The sequence below is a fragment of the Dreissena polymorpha genome, chromosome 1 (assembly GCF_020536995.1).
Source record: "Dreissena polymorpha isolate Duluth1 chromosome 1, UMN_Dpol_1.0, whole genome shotgun sequence".
Lineage (NCBI taxonomy): Eukaryota > Metazoa > Mollusca > Bivalvia > Myida > Dreissenidae > Dreissena > Dreissena polymorpha.
The window spans coordinates 16,660,451-16,674,861 of record NC_068355.1 but is presented as its reverse complement, the minus strand read 5'-3'; the positions used below and the strand labels follow the sequence as shown (position 1 = coordinate 16,674,861).

At 35.5% G+C, this 14,411-nt stretch overlaps 1 protein-coding gene across 3 annotated transcripts in view; it reads right to left on the bottom strand.

The window, feature by feature from the left end:
• Positions 1-1,941: 1,941 nt before the first annotated feature.
• The window catches only part of LOC127872391 (protein FAM199X-like), a 31,874-nt gene continuing 19,404 nt past the window's right edge, over positions 1,942-14,411 (bottom strand). For all 3 annotated transcript variants that reach the window (XM_052415731.1, XM_052415723.1, XM_052415736.1), the window contains exons 2-7: positions 13,032-13,130; positions 10,488-10,627; positions 9,494-9,758; positions 9,110-9,261; positions 8,586-8,713; positions 1,942-6,172 (exon numbers count right to left, since the gene is read on the bottom strand). In XM_052415731.1, the coding sequence (XP_052271691.1) occupies positions 6,011-6,172; positions 8,586-8,713; positions 9,110-9,261; positions 9,494-9,758; positions 10,488-10,627; positions 13,032-13,130 (946 nt within the window). In that variant the 3' untranslated portion in view covers positions 1,942-6,010. The remainder of the gene's footprint in view (positions 6,173-8,585; positions 8,714-9,109; positions 9,262-9,493; positions 9,759-10,487; positions 10,628-13,031; positions 13,131-14,411) is intronic.

The following is a 14,411-nucleotide window of genomic DNA, read 5'->3' as shown; positions in this document are numbered from 1 at the left end:
ACAAATGATCATCTGCCTATACAATATGAATTTCTTTGACACCTATAATCAAGAAACTTTGTAACTATGCCATTATAGTAAATGTCATATGTTACTTGTAAACAGGAGAGTTTAAATAAAATACACGTGAAAGCATTAATTTCAGTTAGTAACTTTCACTTCAGAAAACAACTCTGCGAGTGAATTAAATTATATTTTATTAATTTATTTTCGCACAATTATATTTTTTATGACTATAGCTGCATTTAAAAAGATAGCTTATTGAATTGACAGGTAGCACATTATGTATGTATGAAGTTTTCATACAGCACCATACAATTGTTAGCACATAAATTACATTAAACAGAAGTAAAAGTGGATCATCTTAAAGAAAAGGGACAAAAAAAGTCTAATAAAAGGAGACAATTCAAAAAGTGCATTGTTTCTGAATGTTCCTAGTTACCCCACTTGTGTCAAATTCCATCTATTTTAGTCTTGTTGACCTTGATTTCAATTTGAAACAAGAGCTGTCAGAGGACAGCGCGCTTAACTATTTGAATGCTTGACAGTATAACGTAAGCTATCGTGGGGAAATTGTTCATATTCAATAATTTATTAGACGATCTTTCAAATAATAAAAAAAGGAAAAACAAAAATGTTTTGGGTTTTTTTTGGGGGGGGGGGGGGGGTGGGGCGGTTGAGAGGGGGTTTAATCATTTATTAGACGATGTTTCAAAAATGAAAAAATATATAAAAAATTGGGAGGGGGGGGGGTTAGGGGGTGGAGTGCGGGTGGCGGGGGGGGGGGGTTATAATGTTGGGCGGGGTAATTTATTAGATTATGTTAAAAAAAAATTGTGGGGGAGGTTGGGGTGAGAGGGGGGTATAATGCGGGGTGTGGTAATTTATTAGATGTTTTAAAAAAAAAATTGGGGGGTTGGGGGGGGGGGAGGGATTCTGGGTAGGGGCGTGGGGTATTTGTTTGGGTGGAATCCATTTTGGTATTCGGGTAAGTTTTGTTTCGTCAAAGTAATAATAAAATGTGATCATAAATAAAGAAGTTATGGCAATTTAAGCAAAATTTTAAATTATCTAAGTGTAAAAAGGGCCATAATTATGTCAAAATGCTTGATACAGTGGTCTGCTCTTGTTTATAGGTTGGGGTCATGTAGGTAAACAATATGCAAAATATAAAAGCAATATGTCAAAGGATATAGGAAATATTTGGGGTAGTACGCAAAGTTTAACATAGATTTATCAATAATATGCATATTCAAAGTATAAAAGGTGCAATAAATCTGTCAAAATGCTTGATACAGTTGTATGCTCTTGTTTATAGGTTGGGGTCATAATGGTAAACAAGTATGCAAAATATGAAAGCAATATGTCAAGGGACATTGAAAATATTTAGGGTAGTACGCAAACATTAACATTTGCTGCATATTTTAAGTGGAAAAGGGGCAATAATTATGACAAAATGCTTAATAGAGATGTCTGCTCTTGTTTATAGGTTGGGGTCATGTTGGTTAACAAGTATGCAAAATATAAAAGCAATATGTCAAAGGATATAGGAAATGTTTGGGGTAGTACGCAAACTTTAACATAGATTCATCAATAATATTCATATTTTAAGTATAAAAGGGGCAATAATTAAGACAAAATGCTTGATAGAGTTGTCTGCTCTTGTTTATAGGTTGGGGTCATGATGGTAAACAAGTATGCAAAATATGAAAGCAATACGTAAAGGGACATTGAAAATATTTGGGGTAATACGCAAACTTTAACATTTGCTGCATATTCTAAGTGGAAAAGGGGCCATAATTATGAAATAATGCTTGATAGAGTTTTCTGCTCTTGTTTATAGGTTGGGGTCATGTTGGTAAACAAGTATGAAAATATGAAAGCAATATGTCAAGGGACAATGAAAATAATTGGGGTAGTACGAAAACTTAAACATTTGCACGCTAACGCAGACGCCGTGGTGAGTAGGATAGCTCCACTATATATATTTCATATATAATAGTCAAGCTAAAAAATAAGTCTGATCAAGAGAGACAATTCAAAATGTGCACTGTTACTGATTGTTCCTAGTTACCCCCTTTGTGTCAAATTCAATCTATTTTTAGTCGTTGCGACCTTGACCTTAGGGATATTGACGTAATTCTTTTGCATGACACACTGTCCAATGATTGTGAACAAATGTACCGTCCAATGATTGTGAACAAATGTACCAAGTAATTTTAAAATCTCACAATGAATGACATAGTTATGGCCCGGACAAGATCATTTATGGGCATTTTTGACCTTTGACCTCAAAGTGTGACCTTGATCTTGGAGATATTGACATTATTCTGTAGTGGTGGGGGACATAAAAAAAAAACAGAAAAAGGTGTATTATTCTAACAAAACTTGTCACAGCCAAAATTCCTCTCAGGATGCTTAACTACACATTTAATTGTCAAATTTTGAGGGAGATCCACCCAGGTGATAAAACAGATGACAACACAGTCTTCAGGATGTACATACGGATTGACAGGTTCATTGCTTAATAACAAATATTGCTTGCTAATCACATGCAATCTTTTAAACATAACTAATTAAAGTATTTTAAGGATTAACTATATATCACATTTGGAACAAAACTAGGAACATTTGTGAACTTGTATCTGTAATACTGCAAAATATCCAGGGAAACTGTAAAGACAGTGCAAATGTTATTACTGCAACTAAAAAAGCAGGTTTCTTATTAAACAAAAATTATTTTGTAATAAATTGACTTTACATATCAACGATTTTATAAAAACCAGTAATCTTTAACACAATACTAACAGCAATTTTTAATGGCAAATAGTTATAATAACCTAAGAAGAGCAACCCTTTGATGAACAAAGGTACTTACATATAAATTCATTTGATTGTCAGAAGCTTCATCCCTTGTCAAGTAACAGCCATAAATAATTTTAATACCAAAAACAAAAAGATCCATGAAAAACTAGAGCTTTGTCACAGACGAATACCCCCAAATGCTGCATTGACACAGAATATTTTGCATGTTGTCTTCACAAAAAACAGCGGACACCATGCTCAATGTTTTAAACGACCTAAGTGACCACTCACCTTGTTTTTGACCTGGCATGGCCCATGTTCAATCTTGACCTACACATCATCTAGATACAACTTCTGACCAAGTGTGGTGATGATCAGATGAAAACTATTTGAATTAGAGAGCAGACATGGCCCCATGCTGAATGTGTTAAACGCACTTAGTGACCCCATGACCTAGTTTTTTATCTGGCATGGCCCATGTTCGAACTTGGCCTTAAGATCATCTAGATAAAACTTTTGACCAAGTTTGCTGAAGATGGGATGAAAACTACTTGAATTACAGAGCAGACACCATGCTAAATGTTAACAAGAGCACCGCTTTGCGGGTGCAGACCGCTCATCTATTTTTCTTTTTAAAGGTGAAGGGACCTATCTTAATTTTAATCACAAAGGAGGGAGGGGTGGAGTGGAGAGGGGTGTATAGTGTGGGCGTGTGGTCATTTATTACATAATCTTCCAAAAATGCAAAAAAAAAATAAAATCCACCACTCAAAATGTGCAGCTTTATGAGAACGCCGCTTTGAATAAAAAAAAAAAAGGATGACCTTGACGGATGACCTTGACCTTCCACCACTCAAAATGTGCAGCTTCATGATTACACCGTTTTGAAATTTATTTTTTTACCTTGAAGGATGACCTTGACCTTGAAGAATGACCTTGACCTTCCACCACTCAAAATGAGCAGCTTCATAAGAAAGCCGCTTTGATTTTTTTTTGACCTTTGACCTTGAAGGATAACCTTGACCGTGAAGGATGACCCTGAACTTCCACCACTCAAAATGTGCAGCTTCATGAGAACACCGCTTTGAATTATTTATTTATTTTTTTGACATTGAAGGATGACCTTGACCTTAAACTTCCACCACTCAAAATGTGCAGCTTCATGATAACGCCGCTTTGATTATTTTTTTTACCTTTGACCTTGAAGGATGACCTTGACCTTGAACTACCACCTATCAAAATGTGCAGCTTCATGATAATGCCGCTTAAAAATATTATTTTTTTACCTTTGACCTTGAAGGATGACCTTGACCAATGACCTTGACCTTCCACCACTCAAAATGTGCAGCTTCATGAGAACGCCGCTTTGAAATTAAAAAAATTGACCTTTGACCTTAAAGGAGACCTTGACCTTGAACTTCCACCACTCAAATGTGCAGCTTCATGAGAACGCTGCTTTGAAATTTTTATATATTTTTTTACCTTGAAGGATGACCTTAACCTTGAACTGCCACCACTCAAAATGTGCAGCTTCATGAGATACACATGCATGCCAAATATATAAAGTGGCTATGTTCAATATTGAATAATTTTCTCCCTTTTTAAAGCTTATTACTTCCCTTAAATCTGTATTTTTTACCGTAGACCGTAAAGGATGACCTTGACCTTTTACACAATGTATTTTTCAGAAACACAATCCCACCTAGTGCGCCGCTTTGATTTATTTAACAAAAATATAAACATAGGCAGGTCAGATAACTATGTCCATTTAAAGCTTATTACTTCCCTTGACTTAGATTTTTCGACCCTAGACCTTGAAGGATGATGTTCACCTTGAAAATTTAACACTCAAAATGTGCAGCTCCAAGAGATACACATGCACGCGAAATATCAAGGTGCTATCTTCAATATTTAAAAAGTTATGGCCAATGTTAAGGTTTTGGTACAACCAAAAATGAGAAAAATTTATGAGAAAAATGGACCTAAACGCAAAACTTAACCGGACGCCGACGCCAAGGTGATGACAATAGCTCATAATTATTTTTTTAAAAATAGATGAGCTAAAAAAGCACTAAGTGACCCCGTGACCTAGTTTTGGGACCAGCATGACCCATATTCAAACTTGACCTAGACATTATCCAGATACAACTTCTGACCAAGTTTGGTGAAGATTGGATGAAAACTACTTGAATTAGAGAGCAGACACCATGCTCAATGTTTAAATCGCACTAAGTGACCCTGTGACCTAGTTTTTACCCACCATGACCCATGTTTGATCTTGGCCTAGACATCATCTAGATGCAACTTCTGACCAAGTTTGGTGAAGCTGGGATGAAAACTACTTAATTTAGAGAGCGGACACCATGCTAAATGCTTAAAACGCACTAAGTTAACCCATGACCTAGTTTTGGACCTGGCACAACCAATATTCGAACTTGACCTAGACATCATCTGAGTACAACATCTTACCAAGTTTTGTGAAGATAGAATGAAAACAACTTGAATTAGAGAGTGGACACTTAATACGGACCGACCGACCGACAAGACTGACATACAAGCTCACTTCTATACATGTATACCCCCCTAAAACTTCGTTTGTGGGGGGTATAATAACATAATATTGTGTTGCATTCCAAACCATCCAGTAACATCCAAAATGGATTATTTCAATATTGCCTCAAGTAATCATGAATCAACCAACACCTTTAGAATATAATTACTTCTGAAAACTGTATATTTCTTGCAGCTATAGTTCAACAGTTTTAAATAAATATATATTTAACAGGAAACATGATATGAGATCAAAACCATAAATGCATTTTGCAGACTGTTCAAAATTCATTGTTGTGCACAAATCTTTAAGTTTTGTGCTTTTATGTTTCAGTATGTACACGATTTTGTTCTTTATTAAATTTAATTGATTTTGCAAGTGCAAAATGTCCAACATCATAAATTAACTATCAAAAAGACAGGACTTCATAAAGTCTTGTGGGCAATGGCATGATTAGCAATATGCCATATCATCCTATTTTTACAAATATAATGTTTACATAAACTTAATGTATAAAAAAAATAATTCATGTATTAATTGTACATTGGACACATTATAAAAGAAACACAAGTGTAAATTTGGCGATTGGTCAAAAACTGAACAAAAATATCTTGGAGGTGGCAGATATAAGCTCAAAAAGAATTTAAACTCGTGTCATCCTAACACGTCTATCTCTTCCTCCATGATTGCTGTAGACACTGCTAGACGCTCTTCCTGAACAAAGAGTCCACTTCTCCTCTCTTTCAACTTCTGTCGGTACTCCTTTTGTGTCCTCTGTCTTGCAACCTTCGGTCGTCTGTCTTGACTTTTACTTCTCTGGTGAAACAAAACATCAAAATTATGGTATTAACCCTTTCAGTGCTGGAACCGAATTTAAAAGGCCTTTGCAAACAGTTTGGATCCAGATGAGACGCCACAAAACGTGGCGTCTCATCTGGATCCAAACTGTTTGCTATTTTGATAGTATTCTTTGAAAAAATATCGAAGAAAATGCTAATTTTAGAAATTCAGCAGACAACATTTTAGCAGACGACAAATTTCCCAGCATGCAAAGGGTTAACAAGAAAGTTACGTGACAAAATTAAAATTTGTACTTACTACTCTTCTTGATCACTTATTCCATTTGTAAACAAATGAAAAAGTAAAAATCTGCCATGTATGTGTTGTGTTCTTATTAAGCGTTTGTGTTGCACAACTTAAAGCAGGCATATATGATTTTAATGCCAAGATTGTATGTTCTCATTCTTAACATAAACAAAAATATGAACGAGCATCGTTTCATAAAATATATTTGCTGTCTAAAAAATGGTACCACACCTAAAACTTAAATTTGTTTCCAAGACATTCATAATAACCAAATCAAAGCAACTACATATAAGTCTACAAGTATTTGGTACTAACACCCCACCCCCAAAATGTGTCAACCTATACCTAAAAGCGAGGTATTTCCAAAAATATGTTTTTGCACTTTGCACCTGAATAAGTAAGTAACTGCAAAAAATGTTGGTTACTGTAAACAAAAAAATCTTTGATGTTCTAGAAAAGCTTCTTCTGAACTCTATATCTAGTTTGTTATTCATCATTTTAATATGGTTTGATTTTTTTTTTCATCTCTTCTATCAGTAAAGGACCTCTCCTTTCTATCAGTAAAGGACCTTTCTCTTTTATCAATTAAGGACCTCTCCTTTCTATCAGTTATGGACCTTTCTCTTCTATCAGTTAAGGACCTCTCCTTTCTATCAGTTAAGGACCTTTCTCTTCTATCAGTTAAGGATCTTTCCCTTGTATCAGTTAAGGACCTTTCCCTTCTATTAGTTAAGGACCTTTCCCTTGTATCAGTTAAGGACCTCTCCCTTGAATCAGTTTAGGACCTTTCCCGTGTATCAGTTGAGGATCTTTCCCTTCTTTCAATTAAGGACCTCTCACTTCTATCGGACCTTTATCTTCTATCAGTTAAGGACCTTTCCCTTGTTTCAGTTAAGGACCTTTCTCTTTCAGTTAAGGACCTTTCTCTTCTCTCAGTTAAGGACCTTTCTCTTCTCTCAGTTAAGGGCCTTTCTCTTCTCTCAGTTAAGGACCTTTCTCTTCTCTCAGTTAAGGGCCTTTCTCTTCTCTCAGTTAAGGACCTTTATCTTCTATCAGTTAAGGACCTTTCCCTTGTTTCAGTTAAGGACCTTTCTCTTTCAGTTAAGGACCTTTCTCTTTCAGTTAAGGACCTTTCTCTTCTCTCAGTTAAGGACCTTTCTCTTCTCTCAGTTAAGGACCTTTCTCTTCTCTCAGTTAAGGACCTTTCTCTTCTCTCAGTTAAGGGCCTTTACCTTTTTTAGTTAAGTAACTGTCTCCTCTATCAGTTCAGGACCTTTTCCTTCCATCATTTTGGGACCTTTCCCTTCTATCAGTCAAGGACATTTCTCTTCTATTAGTTAAGGACCTTTCCCTTCTTTCATGTAAGGACTTTTCTCTTTTAACAAAGTTCACTCTCTTGCAAACAGTAGAGGATCTTTCCTTTTGAACAGTGAATGATTTTTTATTTTCAACAAAAAAGGATCTTTTAAATAGTCAAGGATCAATACATCATAGGGGAATATAAATGGCCCTCTTAAGTTGCAGTGGTGTAGTGGATATGGTGTCCGCCAAGCGATCGGGAGGTCATGGGTTCGATCCCCACTGTTAGAGCGTTCTTTAGATTTCTCCCATAGACACCAAGTACTAGTTATGGTCCCAGGAAACGGACTCAAGAGTGTTTCAAATAAGCCTTAGGCTTTCCATGTAATCCAGCTAAAATAAATAGGTTTCAACTAAATGACCCCTGCTCTGTGGAAAGGTTTTTTTATGCATCTCTGTACAGTTTCGTCACATTCGCCTGTGCAGTCAGCTCAGGCTTATAAGGTACAACACTTTCAGCTTTTTTTCGTTTAAAGAGAGACTCTTCTTAGCAAACATCCAGTTAAAGCGGAAAGTGTCACCTCTGATAAGCCTGTGCAGACTTCACAGGCTAATCTGGGTTGACACTATGCATATGCATTAAACCCCCTTTTCACAGAGAAAGGTCAAATGTATTTGGATTAGTGTTTTTTGGCTAAAAATACTAACATATCCATCAAAAGGATTGTTCCATAGTAAAACATCATTTATAACTATTTTTCCCCATTTAAGCATTTTTTGACAATTTTCATCTAAATAAGAGTAAAACAGCTTTGCGTTACAAGATAGTGCTGATATCCCCTACCTTGGAGCCCTTGCAGGGAGTGTTGGAATTGTGAGTGTTGGTAGCTCCAAGGTGGTCTGACGGGTCACAGTGCAGATTAACGAGGTCCTGAATTCTCCTCAATTTGCCTTCGTCTATAGCATACAGGTCTGAAATAATTTGGGACATGCTCTGTGAAAAAGGGGTTTAATGCATAACCCTACAGTGTCGTCCCAGATAAGCCAATGCAGAACGCACAGGCTAATCAGGGACAACACTTTATGATTTCATATTTTTCATTTCAAGAAATTAAGAATGCACAGGCTAATCTGGGACGACACTTCATACACATGCATTAAACACCTTTTTCACAGAGCACGGCCAATTTATTTAAAAAAAAATCATATCCCTGTTATGACAAAGACATGGAAATTATTTCACTTACTGTTATCAGTTGTTATATAGGTATGTGGTTATAGTAATAAATGGGGTTAGCTCACAATGAGAATTTTATGGTGATAACAATAATTAAACAGTGTATATCCCCAGAGATATCAAGGACTTACCAATAACAAATTCTGTGCGATGTTTATTCAAGTTTGCAGCTGGGTCTATAATTTTGATGATTTCCATTTGCTCTCTAAATTCCAGTTGATGACTGATAGTTAATGAAAGTTCATCAATTAGTTTAAATCTTTCATTATCTGACATGTTTTTCCTGAAAGAAACACAGACAAATGTGTGTTTACATAAATGCATTAACATTTTTTTAAATAGTATAGTCAAATTTAAAATAGGCAGCATCAGAAAATAGTATAATAAATCCTTGTTTGTTTTTTTTAATTGGAATAATCTTTGCATGATATAAGTAGTGCATTAGAAACGTCATTTAAATAGCTTCTGCCATCACAATTATAACCATTTCAGCAATCATCCATTTATAACCTCACCATTTCTGGCATACTGGATGCCTTGATGATTTAGACTTTGTTTTACAACTGGTGGCCAGAGTGGTACATGTGAAGGCCTGGGACGCCTCCGGGACAGGCATATAGGATGGGGACCAATCGGAGAGAGTACCACCACCACCACTGCTGCTGCTGTTAATACTTGTGGGACTTGAGCAGGTGCTGCTACTGTTGTTAATGTTGTTGCTGCTACAGGTCATGCTGATGTCCCAGTCTGTCCAACCCACATTAACCATTGCAGTGGAATCTGTGTTACAAAAATGGAAATGTCTAAATTTAAAATCTCAAATTTGAATATGAAAATCAATTCACAACTTTAAATGCTTTATCAATCAAATTATTATTTTAATTGTCAACATTAATAATTGGAAACAGTATTACATACATTCAAATGCTTCAATCTGATCAGTCATGTAGTTTCAAAAACTATTTTGTTTCTGAATACAAGCATTTACTGGATATCTGATATAAGGAACCACTATTGTAAAATTAATTTGAATCTACAACGTAATACTTTAAAGACCTATATGATTACTGACTACAAAGAAAATGTTCCATGCCTGCCTAAATCGATCTGAAAATCAGAAAAACCCTGGTGCAAAATATACTAGCCTGGGCTTGTAGGGTTGTGATATTGTGGCATCTAGAAATCATGTTGGCCATACTCTGTGAAATATAGGGTTTAATGCATGTACTTAAAAGTGTCATCCCTGATTAGCCTGTGTCTGCACAGGCTTATCAGGGACGACACTTTCCGCTTTTATAATAGTTTGTTTAAAGAAAGTCTTTTCTTAGCAAAAATCAAGTTTAGATGGAAAGTGTTGCTCCTGATTAGCCTGTGCAGACTGAACAGGCTAATCTGGGACGACACTTTACGCACATTCATTAAACTCCCTTTTCTACAGAGCATGGCTCATATCTTAATAATTGGAAATACTAAGCCAAGGATTGTGTCCATTCCTTTTACTGTGCTCACCAATTAAATCATTCAGGTCAGATTCTAGAGAATTCAAGCAGTGAGAGAACTGTACGTCAACCGGGAATACATCATCTTCACCCTGCATATCTTCACTACTACACTCTGAACATGCAACGTTCACAGCTTCATCGCTTAATCTGAAATGGACGTAATCCCAACTAGGTATTAGTTACATAGACAAGATTAAAAAGGCACAAACAGCTGGACTTTCACCACTTGGTTAAGGAAATAATTTGGCTTTCGCTAAGCATAAAAAATATTCAGAAAAAGTCAGATCTCAATATAGCAAGTAAAATAAGCTAAAAATAAAGTAAAGACAGCAACTGACCTCAATGATTGCTAAACCAGTCAAGAAATGAAAACAATATGACATGTTTATTTTATAAAAAAAATCAATAATATTAAGTCAATCATGATAATGTACAATGGAAACCCAAGGGCTCAAACTCGCTGGGACCAACAACAAACGCTTGAGGCATCCGGAATTCGAGCAAACTGATTTGTAATACACTTTTCTTTCCTAACATGAATCTGCAATAGAATTGCATGTCCTGTTCCAGAATATTCATACTGCCTTAACTACATTCTATTACAGAATATTCATACTGCCTTAACTACATTCTATTACAGAATATTCATACTGCCTTAACTACATTCTATTTTCTGATTTTGAGTCTAATATATACTTATTTTTTTATTTATTTTTATTTGAAAACAGTTACAAGTACAGTGAAAAATTATATCAGAGTGTTTGTATGTTGCACATTTATGGGTACATGTAAGAAACATCACTAACAAACAAAACCATCATGTAAACTAAATACACATCGCTAAGAACGCCAGATTTTATACAAAGTGCAAACATTCCACATCCTGATATCGTCGCTGTCGTTTTCAAACCTCGTAGCTACAAAATGCCAACTTGTCAGGAGAGAGAAAAAACCGTCCCATTTTTTTATAACGATGTTTTAGAAATTGAAATTCTGTAAAAATACCAAAGAAATGAAGCTGCAAAATAAAGTATAAGCCGTAGACGCATAAGTCATACTGATAAGTCATACTGAGTCAGACATGGTAGCTACGATATTTTGTCACCACAGTTTTGTCATTTTTATGAGGTACGACAATTTGTCCTGATAGGAAACCTTGTAATTGCAAATAATTTTTTTTATAAAAACGTTTTTGTCAAATTTGTTTAAACGAAACGACGTACCTATAGGTAAAATGGCGTCGCTACGACTTATCGCCGGGGAAAAAGCCAACAATCATTCTACAACATTTCGTCACGTGGCTTTTTCAAGGGCTCTGATTGGCGTAGAGCTGAGATATAGCACAAAACACGCGCCAGACTTAATATATTCGGAAAAGACGAAAAAAATATTTTGAAAATTTTGGAGCTACGAGGTTTGAGAACGACAGCGACGATATAAGACAATTAATCTCGACATTTGTACAAAAAGGATGTACGTTCTATAAGATCACAATAAAATTTGCTACTTGAGCTCTGTCTGGCTTAAATTAACCATCGCTTATCCCTTTACTACCCCCTATTAACAAATAAATTCTACTACTCGAGTGCACCAGTATTAATTTCGACACCTTTTCAGTGATTAATGAGCAAATTATTGATTTTATCTGGAATTCACACCATGGTATTTGTATGATAGGGGTATCTTATTGTTATAGATAGATGCATAGTACATGTAGTCAAATAAAATCCAACTGCTTTTGTAATTTATGGCTTATGAACTCCAAAGATACTATCACACGTTACTCTGTGTATTAAAGCACATGAGGCTAAAAAACCACTGATTTTGTATATCAAACAAATTAAGTGCCGACCGATTAACATTCATGTTTATTCCAGTAAATTTACTTTTGTTTTTGACTGATTTTCAGTTTGTTCATGTTGGATCCATCTAAATTTAGAGTTAATTAGAGGCATGCCTTACATTTAACTTTATGAAGTCAATGTCATTGTGTGCCATCTACTTTCGGAAAATGGAGAATATTTGTGTTCATGAAATTCTTTCATACATTTATTGTCAGAAATTAATAATTTTTTGTTAGTAATATACTGATTACTGACCACAATGAAGGTCGCATGATTGATCGTTTTAACTGTGCCGCTTTTAGGTTATATGTCCCCCCAAAAAATTATGGAATGTCCAGATTAGAACCTGAACAATTCTGCCATGTATGACCGTGACAAATTGTACTCAAATCAACCAAAATTGAATATTGATATATTTGTAACAGGTGTGACATTCATTATGCCGTGCCTTTAATCACATGTTCCTAATCGATTAACAGCTTTATGCGAGACAAAGCGCGTTCGAGCTTAACAAAAAAAAAGAACATGTGAATCTTGTTACCGGCACTGTGCAAACGGCCATGCGATAATTCGGCCCTCGCAATTTGAGCCATCCGACAGAAATTTATATGAATATAAGTTAGCAATAAAAAATTGGTACTTAATGGAGAGTTCAAGCCAACCAGAAATTCAAGCCATTTTGTTTTGACTGTATTAAAATTACTTACCTAGAACCAACATTCCACAAGTCTAGACTTTCTTCATCTGAATCATCTGCTACAGGCCATGTGTTATCTCTTGTCAGCAGCACATCTGGGGACCAAGGGCTGAAACAACATGGCAAGATGCAAGTCCTCTGACAAAATGCCTTATTAATGGCAAGAATATAATAAACTCTTGACAGTAATCACATTTAGAAGTTTAACATCCAAAATATTGTATTATGATACAAGGCAACAGATAGGAATCGTTTATTGTTTTTAGGATTTATATATGACATTAAACGAATTTAAATAAAACAAGAGCACTGCATAATGGGTGCCAACGCTCGGCTGCGAAAGCTTGTCAGATTTTTTTTTTTAGAGGTCACAGTGACCTTGACCTTTGACCTAGTGACCCAAAACTGGGTGTGGCGTGTAGAACTCATCAAGGTGCATCTACATATGAAGTTTCAAAGTTGTAGGTGGAAACACTTTGATTTTAGAGCCAATGTTAAGGTTTTAGCACGACGCCTACGGCGGACGGAGGACGACAAGCTGGCTATGACAATACCTCAGGTTTTCCTAGGCGGACAGGCTAGGAAACGTTACGCAACCTGAAAGTTTGAAAAAGACTTTGTGAAGAGTATACTTTCAGTTTTAATCGTGAAGGTGGTGATAGATTCTTAAATAATTGGCGCAAAAAACTGAAGCAATTCTGTTTCTGAAAAACGTGTTTTTCAGAATGTACGTGAAAAACAAAAATATTGTGAAAAAATCATTTCCACAAGCTTGTCATTTATGGATAGGCTTTGGAAATACATCTAAATTGCATAATTGATTTGACAGGTAATGTTAAACTAGAACTGTCAAAAATGGCCTCTTAACATTTCAAAATTACAATTTGATTTATTAGTTAACATAAGCAATTATATTGACAGGGGTTTTGCTTATCTATAGTTTGTGATAGTTTACGAGTCAGAATATTGTTGATCTAAATGTGATTGGTTATATGTTGACAGAAAAAATGTCCAGAAAATGAAAACTTTTTTTAATGCATTATTTTTGGACATTTTGTGTCTTAACTTTTTGCAACCCACTGGATTCACACTTGGCGACCCTTCGCTCTTTCAGCCCTGCACAACTTACAGATTAGAAGAGATTCGTGCAGATTTATTCCATTTTTTTTTGGGCCCGATTAAATAGCTGAAAAAAAGGCTTTTTTGCTTTTTAACAAAGCGTAGTCTGATCTGGTCTCATATGGGTTTAAGACTATACCTTGATTTGGATAACATCCGCATTAGCATTATTCGTGTGCACAATATTCTCCATGTTGTTCAGGCGCTTATTATATTTGCAATGAAATTCAAGCGTTTTGTGATTCTGCTGAAGGGAAAACAAATATGTCGC